Genomic DNA, 17,780 nt, shown 5'->3' with positions numbered 1-17,780 from the left:
TCTAACTGAAAAATAAGGACGATCAAAGCTCAAACACCAAATTCTGTTTGAGTTTTGACCTTTTCTTGAATATTTATTGAATCCAGTGACAGAACCCTTCATGCTCCTTCTTAGGAGCTGCAGTTTTACTTATTATATACTGAGTTTTTCCTCATGTACAGCCTGTGGAGTTTATTCAGAGTTCTCTGAGAGCAGAACCGAACCTTTCAGACCAATCACAGGCCACAGTTCATCTGTGAGAAAATCTCATGATGACGGGTGCTTAAAGGGAGCTTCAGACCGTCCTCAGATGGAGAATATAAATGTAAATGTAATTTATTAATACAGCCCTTTACAACAATCCATTTCGGTACCAAAGTGCTTTACAGCAGATAATAAATAAAGAAAAGAATAAATAAAAAACAACAAAATACAGCAAAATTGAATAAGATAATATAAAAGTGTCACCATTCTACTGGGTATTAAAAGCCATCTGAAATAAGTAGGTTTTTAGCCCTGATTTAAAGAGGCCCAGGTCAGAAATAAGATGCATCTGGGGGGGGGAGCTTATTCCAGAGCCTGGGGGCAGCAGCAGAAAAAGCTCGGTCACCCCAGGGCTTTTATTTTAACCTGAACACTTCCAGCAGAAGTTGATTTGTTGACCTCAGAGCTCTGCCAGGGTTACAGTTAAAAGCTCAGATAAATACGATGGGATGAGGCCGTTAAGAGCTTTAAAAACAAACTTTAAAAGTTTAAAATCAATTCTCTAAAGGACAGGAAGCCAATGAAGGGAGTTAAGAACAGGAGTGATGTGCATTCATCTGTTAGTGTTGGTTAAAGACGGGCAGCAGCAGCATTTTGCACCAGCTGAAGGCGACTGAGAGAAGTCTGGGAGACGCCCACATTGCAGTCGTCTGACCTTGAACTTATTAGGGCAGGGAGGCTTCTCAAGGTCGTGAAGGCTTAAAAACATTTTAACTTTGGCCAGGAGACCCTGAAAGGAGGCTTCAGACTTCGTCCAGAAACGGGTCGTGTTCTGGCAGCTCGGACAGACCCGGTTTGTTCTCCTTCAGCCACTTTGTGTCGTTACAGACCTGCAGTTACAAAGTTTCAGTGAGAGCCTGAACACAAACGTTTCACCTTTTCTCCTTAAATGTGACACTTTGGTCTCAGTTATCTGAGCTGAGGGACTGAATCCCTTTAAAACTTTTACTAAGTTCATGAATTTGTTCAGAAAATGTCTGAACTTTAAGAGATAGCCACATGGTTTCCTGTTTACTCATTAAATCACTCATCAGAACCATCAAAAACACTCTGGATGACTCTCCTTCATCCCTCAGCATGAGCTGCCGTCCTGCTGTTAACAAACTGCTGCAGGAACATGACAGTTTTTCACTTCAGTTGCTTGTTAAGGTGAACAGTTGAACTAAAAAGAACTTCATAACAACACACTCACTCCTGTTTCCAGGGACTTTATATATGTTTCTGACAAAACGTACACCCTGTTGGTTCAGTTTGGTTCAGTTTAAGCTAACAGACTCCTGCAAACATTACCCAGATGTTAGAAAACCTGGAATGTGATGAACTGAATGTGATGAACTGAATGTGTTGAACTGAATGTGTTGAACTGAATGTGATGAACTGAATGTGTTGAACTGAATGTGTTGAACTGAATGTGATGAACTGAAAGTGATGAACTGAATGTGATGAACTGAATGTGATGAACTGAATGTGATGAACTGAATGTGATGAACTGAATGTGTTGAACTGAATGTGATGAACTGAAAGTGATGAACTGAATGTGATGAACTGAATGTGATGAACTGAATGTGATGAACTGAATGTGATGAACTGAATGTGATGAACTGAAAGTGATGAACTGAATGTGATGAACTGAATGTGATGAACTGAATGTGATGAACTGAATGTGATGAACTGAATGTGTTGAACTGAATGTGATGAACTGAAAGTGATGAACTGAATGTGTTGAACTGAATGTGTTGAACTGAATGTGATGAACTGAAAGTGATGAACTGAATGTGATGAACTGAATGTGATGAACTGAATGTGATGAACTGAATGTGATGAACTGAAAGTGATGAACCGAATGTGATGAACTGAATGTGATGAACTGAATGTGTTGAACTGAACGTGATGAACTGAACGTGATGAACTGAATGTGATGAACTGAATGTGATGAACTGAATGTGATGAACTGAATGTGATGAACTGAATGTGATGAACTGAAAGTGATGAACTGAATGTGATGAACTGAATGTGATGAACTGAATGTGATGAACTGAATGTGATGAACCGAATGTGATGAACCGAATGTGATGAACCGAATGTGATGAACTGAATGTGATGAACTGAATGTGTTGAACAGAATTTGATGAACTGAATGTGTTGAACTGAATGGGATGAACTGAAAGTGATGAACTGAATGTGATGAACTGAAAGTGATGAACTGAATGTGATGAACTGAATGTGTTGAACTGAATGTGATGAACTGAATGTGATGAACTGAATGTGATGAACTGAAAGTGATGAACTGAATGTGATGAACTGAATGTGATGAACTGAATGTGATGAACTGAATGTGATGAACTGAAAGTGATGAACTGAATGTGATGAACTGAATGTGATGAACTGAGTGTGATGAACTGAATGTGATGAACTGAAAGTGATGAACTGAATGTGATGAACTGAAAGTGATGAACTGAATGTGATGAACTGAATGTGATGAACTGAATGTGATGAACTGAATGTGATGAACTGAAAGTGATGAACTGAATGTGATGAACTGAAAGTGATGAACTGAATGTGATGAACTGAGTGTGATGAACTGAATGTGATGAACTGAAAGTGATGAACTGAAAGTGATGAACTGAATGTGATGAACTGAGTGTGATGAACTGAATGTGATGAACTGAAAGTGATGAACTGAATGTGATGAACTGAAAGTGATGAACTGAATGTGATGAACTGAATGTGATGAACTGAATGTGATGAACTGAAAGTGATGAACTGAATGTGATGAACTGAAAGTGATGAACTGAATGTGATGAACTGAGTGTGATGAACTGAATGTGATGAACTGAAAGTGATGAACTGAATGTGATGAACTGAATGTGATGAACTGAGTGTGATGAACTGAATGTGATGAACTGAAAGTGATGAACTGAATGTGATGAACTGAAAGTGATGAACTGAATGTGATGAACTGAATGTGATGAACTGAATGGGATGAACTGAATGTGATGAACTGAATGTGATGAACTGAAAGTGATGAACTGAATGTGATGAACTGAGTGTGATGAACTGAATGGGATGAACTGAATGTGATGAACCGAATGTGATGAACTGAATGTGTTGAACTGAATGTGATGAACTGAATTTGATGAACTGAATGTGTCTTAATCCCATTTTACATTTAAAGGTCGATGTTTTTTCAACCTTTGACGTTTCTCCTTAGTGTTGTTCAGCTCCATGTTGAAATGCTCTTGAGCTCCCGTTTAGCTTTTCAACAGTTCACTTTAAGCTTCCACTTAATTCAACATGCAGCAGCTTCAGGTGCGTTTCTCCTCTCCTTTGGCCTGTTACTGCCGGTGTACAACCAAAGCTTTACAGATGAAACGCAGCAGGCTGTGATGGACTTTATGGATCAGAACCTCTCACCTGCCTCTTTCTCAGTAGTCAGCTGCATTTTTATTATATCTTTATTTTTCTTATTTTGGAGAAAAAGTAAACCATAAAAGTTCTGCATGTACCCGGTTCCTTCCTGAGGTTTGTGGATGCAGTGACTCAGACGGTCCTGCAGGGGGCGATGTCTCTCTGACTGTTTCTTCTTCTTCTTCCTCCCAGCCCACAGCCTGTCCTCCCCTCCTCCCCCTCCCGGTCCTCCCGCCTCCCGTCAGGAGGAGATGAGCGCTTTCCGTCTGGAGACGTACCTGACGGAGCCGCGGCGCCCAGAGACCAGGAGGCTGCGGTCCTTCTCCTCGCCGCCTGACACGGGACAACGATCCTCCCACCTCGCCTGCTACCAGCTGACTCCTCAGGCTCCGCCCCCTCTGGCCCCGCCCACCCCCGCGTCTCCATCCAGGAGGAAGCTGGTGAGTGTCTGCTGATGCTGACAGGTGTGTTTGTCCAGCTGTCTGCTTCAGTTTTAGTCAGTTTGGACACCAGACACCTGAACCGGTTCCTGCTGGTTCCACAGACCCGCCCACAGTGTCCAACACTCAGAATCACAGACTGGAACAGCAGTCAGGATCAGAACCATGTGACCCAGATCCAGGATGCAGACACAAGCGGGTCATCGGTGACATCAGCTGAGAAAATAAACACAGATTTACTCACAGCCAGAACATTAACACCACTGACAGGTGAAGGTTTGACTCCTACAGACTTCACAGTCAGCAGCCTTTAAGCCTTCGACCCGGAACTTCACTTTTGAAATAGAATCAGATTTTAAACAAACAGGGTTGTGTTTTTGGGGAGTTTTACACATCCTAATATATGCTCCCAGGAACAGAAAGGAGGGATTTTTATGCCTGTAAGGGGATGAAAACATGTAATCGTAGACGAATGAAACATATTTCTGAGCGTTAGTTTGGATTTCTGCCAACAGATGAATGTTTTATTTTAAAAAGCTGAAATCACAAAGTACATTTTAAACTAATTACTGTGAACATTTGGAGATAACTTTTAGTTTATGCTGTCAGTCCATGTCACTGAGCTGTTAAATGAAGTTGAAATAAGTCAAAGAAACATAAGCAGCTTGTTTATTGTCCTGAGGGAGTCTGACCAACCGCTGTCTGAGAGCTCGGTCCTCATCGTTTCTCCACCAAACGGGATCGAATCGTTGCAGATGATGTGTTCCTGTTGGCTGTAAATCAGTCTGCTTTGCTCAGTGTGCAGCAGCAGGGCTGAGAATCAGCCTCCAAGTCTGAGGCTTTGGTCCTCAGTTTAAAATGGTGGAGCGTCCCCTCAAGCTTTGGGGAACGTTGCTGCCTCAAATGGAAAAACGACTGAATGAGATGGAAATATGAGCTCATCAGGGCGGGGCAGCTTCCAGGGGAGGCGTTTCAGCCATGGCCCACTGGGAGGAGGCCTCTGGGCAGAACCAGGGCCCAGAGATTATACCCTTGGTGTGTCCCCAGAGGAGCTGGAGCGGGTCACTGATGAGAGGGAGGTCACCAGACTCTTCTTACTGCCCCTTTATATCCTTCAGACCACGCTACAGCTGGCGAGCCAAGGAAGAAGAACAGAGGCACGATTTTCCCTGTTTCAACCACCTAACCTACTGTAGCCTGCGCAGGTCTCAAAGAGTGAAGCGAGGAGGTCGTATTCGCAGGCTCTGGGTGCGTCCGTGCATGTTGGAAGGCAAGATACTGACGGTCCGCTCGTCTTATTTATCAGCGGACAGCAGCCAATCAAAGCGTAGTGAGCTGTATGAACCACAGTGATGGAGAAATGATGTGAGAGAAGCAACAAGGAGAACTGAGAATGAAGTGGAGGCAGGTAGAGGTTTGATTTCTCTGCTGTGGACACCCACCGACAGGCTTGAAAAACACCTGTTCTGCCTATTATAGCCTATTCACTAAACTATCTCAGGCATTAGGAAGCAGGAAAACCTCCGTGTGATAGTTTTAGAGACAGAAAAGCAGCTGGAATAAAGGGTAAAGGGTGTTTTTTTTCATGGAGGAATTTAAAAGCTAAATGGCTGAACTCAAAAGTGTTTTTATTTGCTTAGATGGCCTATAGCTCTGTTAAACCTGTTGAGGTTCATGCAAATTGTAATAAATGTTCTCATACATCCAGTAGAGGCTCATTTTCTGTGTATAATAAGGCTGTGTTGGTGGTGGTGTTCGGGGGGCCGGGGCCCCCGTACAGCTGTATGCCGAGCAACGGCCCTGTTTGCCCCAGACTGGCTCATAAAAGGCTGGAGATGGATGGAAAACAGCCATTCCTTCAGTTTTCTTCTTTCTTTGTTTCCTGTAAAAGTCTGTAATACTGGTGCTGACAGAGAGCCTTTTAGGTCTTTATTTAATTTTAAATATCTATATTTATAATAGATAGATCTATGTTTAAGATAGATTATTCTGAATCGATCAGTGGTAATTAATAGAGAAAAGACCACTGAACGTTTTAAATGTGTCACTAATACATCTTCAGATGGTTTTTATGCTTTGTTGTATTTCATCTCGTCTCCTTTTAAAGGACAAACCTTTTTAGAAAAATGTAGTCAGTTTGTGTCTGAGGCAGGTGAAATCACAGCTTTCACAGCAGCTTTGCCTTTTACGGTAAATCCTCACCGGAAGTGGCTTCTGTTCGCTGTGAGCTCGTTAAAGCAGCCGAGCGGAGCCGAGTTTTACCGACGGAGGACGATGGTTTGCCGGCACAGCAGGTCCTCTCAGCCGGACTGAGACACAAGATGGAGCCGTAAAGACTCGATTCGTTCCCAGATAAAAGCCCTGCGGCCACCAGCGGAGACGCAGAAAGATAAATGAACGGCTGCCAGGTCGGTGTGAACTAACGGCTCAAAAATCCCCCATTTTAACTCCGTCGTCATTTCATCACAGAAACATCCAGAGCGACGTAACCTCACCGTGGTAGAGACGCTTTAAGCACCGCGTTAATGTGGAACAGGGAGGGCTTAGCAGCTGTTTACCGGCTTTTTACCGGCTTTTTACCGGCTTTTTACCGGCTGCTTACCAGCTGTTTACCGGCTGCTTACCAGCTGTTTACCGGCTGTTTACCAGCTGCTTACCAGCTGTTTACCGGCTGTTTACCAGCTGTTTACCGGCTGTTTACCGGCTGCTTACCAGCTGTTTACCGGCTTTTTACCGGCTTTTTACCGGCTGCTTACCAGCTGTTTACCGGCTGTTTACCAGCTGTTTACCGGCTGTTTACCGGCTGCTTACCAGCTGTTTACCGGCTGTTTACCGGCTTTTTACCGGCTGCTTACCAGCTGTTTACCAGCTGTTTACCGGCTGTTTACCAGCTGTTTACCAGCTGTTTACCGGCTGTTTACCGGCTGTTTACCGGCTGTTTACCAGCTGTTTACCGGCTGTTTACCGGCTGTTTACCAGCTGTTTACCGGCTGCTTACCAGCTGTTTACCAGCTGTTTACCGGCTGTTTACCGGCTGTTTACCAGCTGTTTACCAGCTGTTTAACAGCTGTTTACCGGCTGTTTACCGGACATCAGGCTCCTTTAAAGCGGACAGGCCTCTCAGACAGTCTGTCATCAGTCCGGAGATGAGTCCTTTCTGTCCTCGGTGTGGGCAGGTGTTACTGTCAGAGTTCACCTGAGCAGGAGTTTGGTGGTAAACCTTCAGGTGTTACTGTCAGAGTTCACCTGAGCAGGAGTTTGGTGGTAAACCTTCAGGTGTTACTGTCAGAGTTCACCTGGGCAGGAGTTTGGTGGTAAACCTTCAGGTGTTACTGTCAGAGTTCACCTGGGCAGGAGTTTGGTGGTAAACCTTCAGGTGTTGCTGTCAGAGTTCACCTGGGCAGGAGTTTGATGGTAAACCTTCAGGTGTTGCTGTCAGAGTTCACCTGGGCAGGAGTTTGGTGGTAAACCTTCAGGTGTTACTGTCAGAGTTCACCTGGGCAGGAGTTTGGTGGTAAACCTTCAGGTGTTGCTGTCAGAGTTCACCTGGGCAGGAGTTTGATGGTAAACCTTCAGGTGTTGCTGTCAGAGTTCACCTGGGCAGGAGTTTGGTGGTAAACCTTCAGGTGTTACTGTCAGAGTTCACCTGGGCAGGAGTTTGGTGGTAAACCTTCAGGTGTTGCTGTCAGAGTTCACCTGGGCAGGAGTTTGGTGGTAAACCTTCAGGTGTTACTGTCAGAGTTCACCTGAGCAGGAGTTTGGTGGTAAACCTTCAGGTGTTGCTGTCAGAGTTCACCTGGGCAGGAGTTTGGTGGTAAACCTTCAGGTGTTACTGTCAGAGTTCACCTGGGCAGGAGTTTGGTGGTAAACCTTCAGGTGTTACTGTCAGAGTTCACCTGAGCAGGAGTTTGGTGGTAAACCTTCAGGTGTTGCTGTCAGAGTTCACCTGGGCAGGAGTTTGGTGGTAAACCTTCAGGTGTTACTGTCAGAGTTCACCTGAGCAGGAGTTTGGTGGTAAACCTTCAGGTGTTGCTGTCAGAGTTCACCTGGGCAGGAGTTTGGTGGTAAACCTTCAGGTGTTACTGTCAGAGTTCACCTGGGCAGGAGTTTGGTGGTAAACCTTCAGGTGTTACTGTCAGAGTTCACCTGAGCAGGAGTTTGGTGGTAAACCTTCAGGTGTTGCTGTCAGAGTTCACCTGGGCAGGAGTTTGGTGGTAAACCTTCAGGTGTTACTGTCAGAGTTCACCTGGGCAGGAGTTTGGTGGTAAACCTTCAGGTGTTACTGTCAGAGTTCACCTGGGCAGGAGTTTGGTGGTAAACCTTCAGGTGTTACTGTCAGAGTTCACCTGAGCAGGAGTTTGGTGGTAAACCTTCAGGTGTTGCTGTCAGAGTTCACCTGGGCAGGAGTTTGGTGGTAAACCTTCAGGTGTTGCTGTCAGAGTTCACCTGGGCAGGAGTTTGGTGGTAAACCTTCAGGTGTTGCTGTCAGAGTTCACCTGGGCAGGAGTTTGGTGGTAAACCTTCAGGTGTTACTGTCAGAGTTCACCTGAGCAGGAGTTTGGTGGTAAACCTTCAGGTGTTACTGTCAGAGTTCACCTGAGCAGGAGTTTGGTGGTAAACCTTCAGGTGTTGCTGTCAGAGTTCACCTGAGCAGGAGTTTGGTGGTAAACCTTCAGGTGTTGCTGTCAGAGTTCACCTGGGCAGGAGTTTGGTGGTAAACCTTCAGGTGTTGCTGTCAGAGTTCACCTGAGCAGGAGTTTGGTGGTAAACCTTCAGGTGTTGCTGTCAGAGTTCACCTGGGCAGGAGTTTGGTGGTAAACCTTCAGGTGTTGCTGTCAGAGTTCACCTGGGCAGGAGTTTGGTGGTAAACCTTCAGGTGTTACTGTCAGAGTTCACCTGGGCAGGAGTTTGGTGGTAAACCTTCAGGTGTTGCTGTCAGAGTTCACCTGAGCAGGAGTTTGGTGGTAAACCTTCAGGTGTTGCTGTCAGAGTTCACCTGGGCAGGAGTTTGGTGGTAAACCTTCAGGTGTTACTGTCAGAGTTCACCTGAGCAGGAGTTTGGTGGTAAACCTTCAGGTGTTACTGTCAGAGTTCACCTGGGCAGGAGTTTGGTGGTAAACCTTCAGGTGTTGCTGTCAGAGTTCACCTGGGCAGGAGTTTGGTGGTAAACCTTCAGGTGTTGCTGTCAGAGTTCACCTGGGCAGGAGTTTGGTGGTAAACCTTCAGGTGTTACTGTCAGAGTTCACCTGAGCAGGAGTTTGGTGGTAAACCTTCAGGTGTTGCTGTCAGAGTTCACCTGAGCAGGAGTTTGGTGGTAAACCTTCAGGTGTTGCTGTCAGAGTTCACCTGGGCAGGAGTTTGGTGGTAAACCTTCAGGTGTTGCTGTCAGAGTTCACCTGGGCAGGAGTTTGGTGGTAAACCTTCAGGTGTTGCTGTCAGAGTTCACCTGAGCAGGAGTTTGGTGGTAAACCTTCAGGTGTTGCTGTCAGAGTTCACCTGGGCAGGAGTTTGGTGGTAAACCTTCAGGTGTTACTGTCAGAGTTCACCTGGGCAGGAGTTTGGTGGTAAACCTTCAGGTGTTACTGTCAGAGTTCACCTGGGCAGGAGTTTGGTGGTAAACCTTCAGGTGTTGCTGTCAGAGTTCACCTGGGCAGGAGTTTGGTGGTAAACCTTCAGGTGTTGCTGTCAGAGTTCACCTGGGCAGGAGTTTGGTGGTAAACCTTCAGGTGTTACTGTCAGAGTTCACCTGAGCAGGAGTTTGGTGGTAAACCTTCAGGTGTTGCTGTCAGAGTTCACCTGGGCAGGAGTTTGGTGGTAAACCTTCAGGTGTTGCTGTCAGAGTTCACCTGGGCAGGAGTTTGGTGGTAAACCTTCAGGTGTTGCTGTCAGAGTTCACCTGAGCAGGAGTTTGGTGGTAAACCTTCAGGTGTTGCTGTCAGAGTTCACCTGGGCAGGAGTTTGGTGGTAAACCTTCAGGTGTTGCTGTCAGAGTTCACCTGGGCAGGAGTTTGGTGGTAAACCTTCAGGTGTTACTGTCAGAGTTCACCTGGGCAGGAGTTTGGTGGTAAACCTTCAGGTGTTGCTGTCAGAGTTCACCTGAGCAGGAGTTTGGTGGTAAACCTTCAGGTGTTGCTGTCAGAGTTCACCTGGGCAGGAGTTTGGTGGTAAACCTTCAGGTGTTACTGTCAGAGTTCACCTGAGCAGGAGTTTGGTGGTAAACCTTCAGGTGTTACTGTCAGAGTTCACCTGAGCAGGAGTTTGGTGGTAAACCTTCAGGTGTTGCTGTCAGAGTTCACCTGGGCAGGAGTTTGGTGGTAAACCTTCAGGTGTTACTGTCAGAGTTCACCTGGGCAGGAGTTTGGTGGTAAACCTTCAGGTGTTGCTGTCAGAGTTCACCTGGGCAGGAGTTTGGTGGTAAACCTTCAGGTGTTGCTGTCAGAGTTCACCTGGGCAGGAGTTTGGTGGTAAACCTTCAGGTGTTACTGTCAGAGTTCACCTGAGCAGGAGTTTGGTGGTAAACCTTCAGGTGTTGCTGTCAGAGTTCACCTGAGCAGGAGTTTGGTGGTAAACCTTCAGGTGTTGCTGTCAGAGTTCACCTGGGCAGGAGTTTGGTGGTAAACCTTCAGGTGTTGCTGTCAGAGTTCACCTGGGCAGGAGTTTGGTGGTAAACCTTCAGGTGTTGCTGTCAGAGTTCACCTGAGCAGGAGTTTGGTGGTAAACCTTCAGGTGTTACTGTCAGAGTTCACCTGAGCAGGAGTTTGGTGGTAAACCTTCAGGTGTTACTGTCAGAGTTCACCTGGGCAGGAGTTTGGTGGTAAACCTTCAGGTGTTACTGTCAGAGTTCACCTGAGCAGGAGTTTGGTGGTAAACCTTCAGGTGTTGCTGTCAGAGTTCACCTGGGCAGGAGTTTGGTGGTAAACCTTCAGGTGTTGCTGTCAGAGTTCACCTGGGCAGGAGTTTGGTGGTAAACCTTCAGGTGTTACTGTCAGAGTTCACCTGAGCAGGAGTTTGGTGGTAAACCTTCAGGTGTTGCTGTCAGAGTTCACCTGAGCAGGAGTTTGGTGGTAAACCTTCAGGTGTTGCTGTCAGAGTTCACCTGGGCAGGAGTTTGGTGGTAAACCTTCAGGTGTTGCTGTCAGAGTTCACCTGAGCAGGAGTTTGGTGGTAAACCTTCAGGTGTTGCTGTCAGAGTTCACCTGGGCAGGAGTTTGGTGGTAAACCTTCAGGTGTTGCTGTCAGAGTTCACCTGGGCAGGAGTTTGGTGGTAAACCTTCAGGTGTTGCTGTCAGAGTTCACCTGGGCAGGAGTTTGGTGGTAAACCTTCAGGTGTTACTGTCAGAGTTCACCTGAGCAGGAGTTTGGTGGTAAACCTTCAGGTGTTGCTGTCAGAGTTCACCTGAGCAGGAGTTTGGTGGTAAACCTTCAGGTGTTGCTGTCAGAGTTCACCTGGGCAGGAGTTTGGTGGTAAACCTTCAGGTGTTGCTGTCAGAGTTCACCTGAGCAGGAGTTTGGTGGTAAACCTTCAGGTGTTGCTGTCAGAGTTCACCTGGGCAGGAGTTTGGTGGTAAACCTTCAGGTGTTGCTGTCAGAGTTCACCTGGGCAGGAGTTTGGTGGTAAACCTTCAGGTGTTGCTGTCAGAGTTCACCTGAGCAGGAGTTTGGTGGTAAACCTTCAGGTGTTACTGTCAGAGTTCACCTGAGCAGGAGTTTGGTGGTAAACCTTCAGGTGTTACTGTCAGAGTTCACCTGGGCAGGAGTTTGGTGGTAAACCTTCAGGTGTTACTGTCAGAGTTCACCTGAGCAGGAGTTTGGTGGTAAACCTTCAGGTGTTGCTGTCAGAGTTCACCTGGGCAGGAGTTTGGTGGTAAACCTTCAGGTGTTGCTGTCAGAGTTCACCTGGGCAGGAGTTTGGTGGTAAACCTTCAGGTGTTGCTGTCAGAGTTCACCTGGGCAGGAGTTTGGTGGTAAACCTTCAGGTGTTACTGTCAGAGTTCACCTGAGCAGGAGTTTGGTGGTAAACCTTCAGGTGTTGCTGTCAGAGTTCACCTGAGCAGGAGTTTGGTGGTAAACCTTCAGGTGTTGCTGTCAGAGTTCACCTGGGCAGGAGTTTGGTGGTAAACCTTCAGGTGTTGCTGTCAGAGTTCACCTGAGCAGGAGTTTGGTGGTAAACCTTCAGGTGTTGCTGTCAGAGTTCACCTGGGCAGGAGTTTGGTGGTAAACCTTCAGGTGTTGCTGTCAGAGTTCACCTGGGCAGGAGTTTGGTGGTAAACCTTCAGGTGTTACTGTCAGAGTTCACCTGGGCAGGAGTTTGGTGGTAAACCTTCAGGTGTTGCTGTCAGAGTTCACCTGAGCAGGAGTTTGGTGGTAAACCTTCAGGTGTTGCTGTCAGAGTTCACCTGGGCAGGAGTTTGGTGGTAAACCTTCAGGTGTTACTGTCAGAGTTCACCTGAGCAGGAGTTTGGTGGTAAACCTTCAGGTGTTACTGTCAGAGTTCACCTGAGCAGGAGTTTGGTGGTAAACCTTCAGGTGTTGCTGTCAGAGTTCACCTGGGCAGGAGTTTGGTGGTAAACCTTCAGGTGTTGCTGTCAGAGTTCACCTGGGCAGGAGTTTGGTGGTAAACCTTCAGGTGTTACTGTCAGAGTTCACCTGAGCAGGAGTTTGGTGGTAAACCTTCAGGTGTTGCTGTCAGAGTTCACCTGAGCAGGAGTTTGGTGGTAAACCTTCAGGTGTTGCTGTCAGAGTTCACCTGGGCAGGAGTTTGGTGGTAAACCTTCAGGTGTTGCTGTCAGAGTTCACCTGGGCAGGAGTTTGGTGGTAAACCTTCAGGTGTTGCTGTCAGAGTTCACCTGAGCAGGAGTTTGGTGGTAAACCTTCAGGTGTTGCTGTCAGAGTTCACCTGGGCAGGAGTTTGGTGGTAAACCTTCAGGTGTTACTGTCAGAGTTCACCTGAGCAGGAGTTTGGTGGTAAACCTTCAGGTGTTGCTGTCAGAGTTCACCTGGGCAGGAGTTTGGTGGTAAACCTTCAGGTGTTGCTGTCAGAGTTCACCTGAGCAGGAGTTTGGTGGTAAACCTTCAGGTGTTGCTGTCAGAGTTCACCTGGGCAGGAGTTTGGTGGTAAACCTTCAGGTGTTACTGTCAGAGTTCACCTGAGCAGGAGTTTGGTGGTAAACCTTCAGGTGTTGCTGTCAGAGTTCACCTGGGCAGGAGTTTGGTGGTAAACCTTCAGGTGTTGCTGTCAGAGTTCACCTGAGCAGGAGTTTAGTGGTAAACCTTCAGGTGTTGCTGTCAGAGTTCACCTGGGCAGGAGTTTGGTGGTAAACCTTCAGGTGTTGCTGTCAGAGTTCACCTGGGCAGGAGTTTGGTGGTAAACCTTCAGGTGTTACTGTCAGAGTTCACCTGGGCAGGAGTTTGGTGGTAAACCTTCAGGTGTTGCTGTCAGAGTTCACCTGAGCAGGAGTTTGGTGGTAAACCTTCAGGTGTTGCTGTCAGAGTTCACCTGGGCAGGAGTTTGGTGGTAAACCTTCAGGTGTTACTGTCAGAGTTCACCTGAGCAGGAGTTTGGTGGTAAACCTTCAGGTGTTACTGTCAGAGTTCACCTGAGCAGGAGTTTGGTGGTAAACCTTCAGGTGTTGCTGTCAGAGTTCACCTGGGCAGGAGTTTGGTGGTAAACCTTCAGGTGTTACTGTCAGAGTTCACCTGGGCAGGAGTTTGGTGGTAAACCTTCAGGTGTTGCTGTCAGAGTTCACCTGGGCAGGAGTTTGGTGGTAAACCTTCAGGTGTTGCTGTCAGAGTTCACCTGGGCAGGAGTTTGGTGGTAAACCTTCAGGTGTTACTGTCAGAGTTCACCTGAGCAGGAGTTTGGTGGTAAACCTTCAGGTGTTGCTGTCAGAGTTCACCTGAGCAGGAGTTTGGTGGTAAACCTTCAGGTGTTGCTGTCAGAGTTCACCTGGGCAGGAGTTTGGTGGTAAACCTTCAGGTGTTGCTGTCAGAGTTCACCTGGGCAGGAGTTTGGTGGTAAACCTTCAGGTGTTGCTGTCAGAGTTCACCTGAGCAGGAGTTTGGTGGTAAACCTTCAGGTGTTACTGTCAGAGTTCACCTGAGCAGGAGTTTGGTGGTAAACCTTCAGGTGTTGCTGTCAGAGTTCACCTGGGCAGGAGTTTGGTGGTAAACCTTCAGGTGTTGCTGTCAGAGTTCACCTGGGCAGGAGTTTGGTGGTAAACCTTCAGGTGTTGCTGTCAGAGTTCACCTGGGCAGGAGTTTGGTGGTAAACCTTCAGGTGTTGCTGTCAGAGTTCACCTGGGCAGGAGTTTGGTGGTAAACCTTCAGGTGTTACTGTCAGAGTTCACCTGGGCAGGAGTTTGGTGGTAAACCTTCAGGTGTTGCTGTCAGAGTTCACCTGGGCAGGAGTTTGGTGGTAAACCTTCAGGTGTTACTGTCAGAGTTCACCTGAGCAGGAGTTTGGTGGTAAACCTTCAGGTGTTGCTGTCAGAGTTCACCTGGGCAGGAGTTTGGTGGTAAACCTTCAGGTGTTGCTGTCAGAGTTCACCTGGGCAGGAGTTTGGTGGTAAACCTTCAGGTGTTACTGTCAGAGTTCACCTGGGCAGGAGTTTGGTGGTAAACCTTCAGGTGTTGCTGTCAGAGTTCACCTGAGCAGGAGTTTGGTGGTAAACCTTCAGGTGTTGCTGTCAGAGTTCACCTGGGCAGGAGTTTGGTGGTAAACCTTCAGGTGTTGCTGTCAGAGTTCACCTGAGCAGGAGTTTGGTGGTAAACCTTCAGGTGTTGCTGTCAGAGTTCACCTGGGCAGGAGTTTGGTGGTAAACCTTCAGGTGTTGCTGTCAGAGTTCACCTGAGCAGGAGTTTGGTGGTAAACCTTCAGGTGTTGCTGTCAGAGTTCACCTGGGCAGGAGTTTGGTGGTAAACCTTCAGGCCACCAACAGAAGGTCCCATCAGAGTGAAGAACCGGTCTGTGTTTGTGGACCGGACCGACCTGAGGATTATTTTCATTTTAAAAACATGAACATCTTGTCAGTTGGTGCTCCTCTTTCCTGCTGTTTCCAGCTGTGCATTTCCAGGTGTTTAGAAGCCCCGCCCCTAACTGACTCTGTGTTGTGTTGTTGGACAGGTGTTTAGAAGCCCCGCCCCTAACTGACTGTGTTGTTGGACAGGTGTTTAGAGGCCCCGCCCCTAACTGACTGTGTTGTGTTGTTGGACAGGTGTTTAGAAGCCCCGCCCCTTACTGTCTCTGTGTTGTGTTGTTGGACAGGTGTTTAGAAGCCCCGCCCCTAACTGACTCTGTGTTGTGTTGTTGGACAGGTGTTTAGAAGCCCCGCCCCTAACTGACTCTGCGTTGAGTTGTTGGACAGGTGTTTAGAAGCCCCGCCCCTAACTGACTCTGCGTTGTGTTGTTGGACAGGTGTTTAGAAGCCCCGCCCCTAACTGACTCTGTGTTGTGTTGTTGGACAGGTGTTTAGAAGCCCCGCCCCTAACTGACTCTGTGTTGTGTTGTTGGACAGGTGTTTAGAAGCCCCGCCCCTAACTGACTCTGTGTTGTTGGACAGGTGTTTAGAAGCCCCGCCCCTAACTGACTCTGTGTTGTGTTGTTGGACAGGTGTTTAGAAGCCCCGCCCCTAACTGACTCTGTGTTGTTGGACAGGTGTTTAGAAGCCCCGCCCCTAACTGACTCTGTGTTGTTGGACAGGTGTTTAGAAGCCCCGCCCCTAACTGACTCTGTGTTGTGTTGTTGGACAGGTGTTTAGAAGCCCCGCCCCTAACTGACTCTGTGTTGTTGGACAGGTGTTTAGAAGCCCTGCCCCTAACTGTCTCTGTGTTGATGGACAGGTGTTTAGAAGCCCCGCCCCTAACTGACTCTGTGTTGTTGGACAGGTGTTTAGAAGCCCCGCCCCTAACTGACTCTGTGTTGTTGGACAGGTGTTTAGAAGCCCCGCCCCTAACTGACTCTGTGTTGTTGGACAGGTGGAGGCTGCAGACGGGATGATGCAGCAGCCAGACCCCGATGATGCAGGTAAGAGTTCAGACTGATGATGAAGGCTCTGATGATGAAGGCCGGATTAGCTCAGCTGATCGCTGTGTTGAAACCACATTTTTCCTCTTAATGGATTATGATAATCTGAAGGGAGCCGCTACTGTTTTTCTCACCATGAGTCAGCAGGTTTTGGGACAGGAAGTGATGTCACAGTCCACAGTGTGTTGCCAGGTTCTGAAGCCGGACCTCCTCAGATTCAGTCAATAATAACCCACCTAATCAATAACATGAATGTTTCAACCTGTCAAAGCACAGCTGACAAAAGTCTCAATGTCCAACTCTACGAGGGTCACACCAGGACCACAGAAACCACAATTAAAGCTGTTTTCTCCGTATTGTTTGACAGAAAGTGTTCATGTTATATTAATAATAATGTTTGGATGTACGGAGGCTTTTCTCCAGAGCAACAAATGGAAAAATAGTGGGTTTCAGGATAAATTCCAGCTCACCTGATGCCACAAACCTGAAGGATCAAGCTGTGGAAAGTGTGCAGGTTTATCAGGATCTCAGGCCTACGAGCAAAAAGGCCCGTTAACATTAGTTCTGTTTGCAGAACCTGTCCTTCAGGACCGTTCTGTTTATAGATCTGTTATTGGGTCAGAGTGATCTTTGCCTTCATGGTACAGTAATCTATCTCTGAAGGACAGGAACAAACAGCTTCGTCTGGAGTCTCCGTACAGCTGCAGAGGAACAAGTACAACAACATTAAAAAAGCGCAATCCCTTTAAAGTGCATTGTTAATAAAGAACAAAAAATAAAAAATAATGCAGAAAAAGAGTCCCTGAGAATGTTGCTAACCCCTCCTGAGGCAGCGGGAACTGTTGGTTGGGAGCTTCAGCTTCCTAAGGTCTGCGGTCCCTAAACGCAGCACGAAGCGTTACAGAAACAGCTGCTGTCCTTCATCTGAAGCTGCAGCAAACTGTGCTCAGATCTGTTCCTTTTACTGATTTATTGGTTCATATTTGGGACCTGTTTGCTGTAGTTTATACGGTACTTTTAGCTTGAGGGTTTGAAGTTGTGGTTTTTGTGAAGGCTGGACACTGACCCTACAGATTACCACAGTTACTGAAGCTTTCTGTTGTCTCTGTGCAGCTTCAGAGGAGTCGGAGCGCGACATCTACATGCGCTTCATGAAGTGTCACAAGTGTTACGACATCATCCCAACCAGCTCCAAACTGGTGGTGTTCGACACCACGCTGCAGGTGAGACGTCCTCACACCTGTGATCAGGTGACTGTTCATCCGACTGTTCATCTGTTAGACTGTTCATCTGTTAGACTGTTCATCCGACTGTTCATCTGTTAGACTGTTCACCCGACTGTTCATCCGACTGTTCATCCGACTGTTCATCCGACTGTTCATCCGACTGTTCATCTGTTAGACTGTTCACCCGACTGTTCATCCGACTGTTCATCCGACTGTTCATCCGACTGTTCATCTGTTAGACTGTTCATCTGTTAGACTGTTCATCTGTTAGACTGTTCATCCGTTAGACTGTTCATCCGACTGTTCATCTGTTCATCCGACTGTTAATCTGTTAGACTGTTCATCCGACTGTTCATCCGACTGTTCATCCGACTGTTCATCTGTTCATCCGACTGTTAATCTGTTAGACTGTTCATCCGACTGTTCATCCGACTGTTCATC

General features: G+C 47.3%; 1 protein-coding gene across 1 annotated transcript in view; it reads left to right on the top strand.

The window, feature by feature from the left end:
- Nucleotides 1-17,780, top strand: part of LOC140284992 (5'-AMP-activated protein kinase subunit gamma-2-like) — a 48,601-nt gene that overhangs the window by 22,007 nt on the left and 8,814 nt on the right. Inside the window, exons 6-8 of the mRNA XM_072379051.1 lie at nucleotides 3,844-4,091; nucleotides 16,065-16,113; nucleotides 17,227-17,336. Of these exons, the coding sequence (XP_072235152.1) occupies nucleotides 3,844-4,091; nucleotides 16,065-16,113; nucleotides 17,227-17,336 (407 nt within the window). The remainder of the gene's footprint in view (nucleotides 1-3,843; nucleotides 4,092-16,064; nucleotides 16,114-17,226; nucleotides 17,337-17,780) is intronic.

The sequence above is a fragment of the Leuresthes tenuis genome, unplaced genomic scaffold (genome assembly GCF_036924035.1).
Source record: "Leuresthes tenuis unplaced genomic scaffold, fLeuTen1.0.hap1 SCAF_24, whole genome shotgun sequence".
NCBI classification, from domain to species: Eukaryota; Metazoa; Chordata; class Actinopteri; order Atheriniformes; family Atherinopsidae; genus Leuresthes; species Leuresthes tenuis.
Note: the sequence above shows the minus strand (reverse complement) of the source record. Positions and strands in the feature narration are given on the sequence as shown.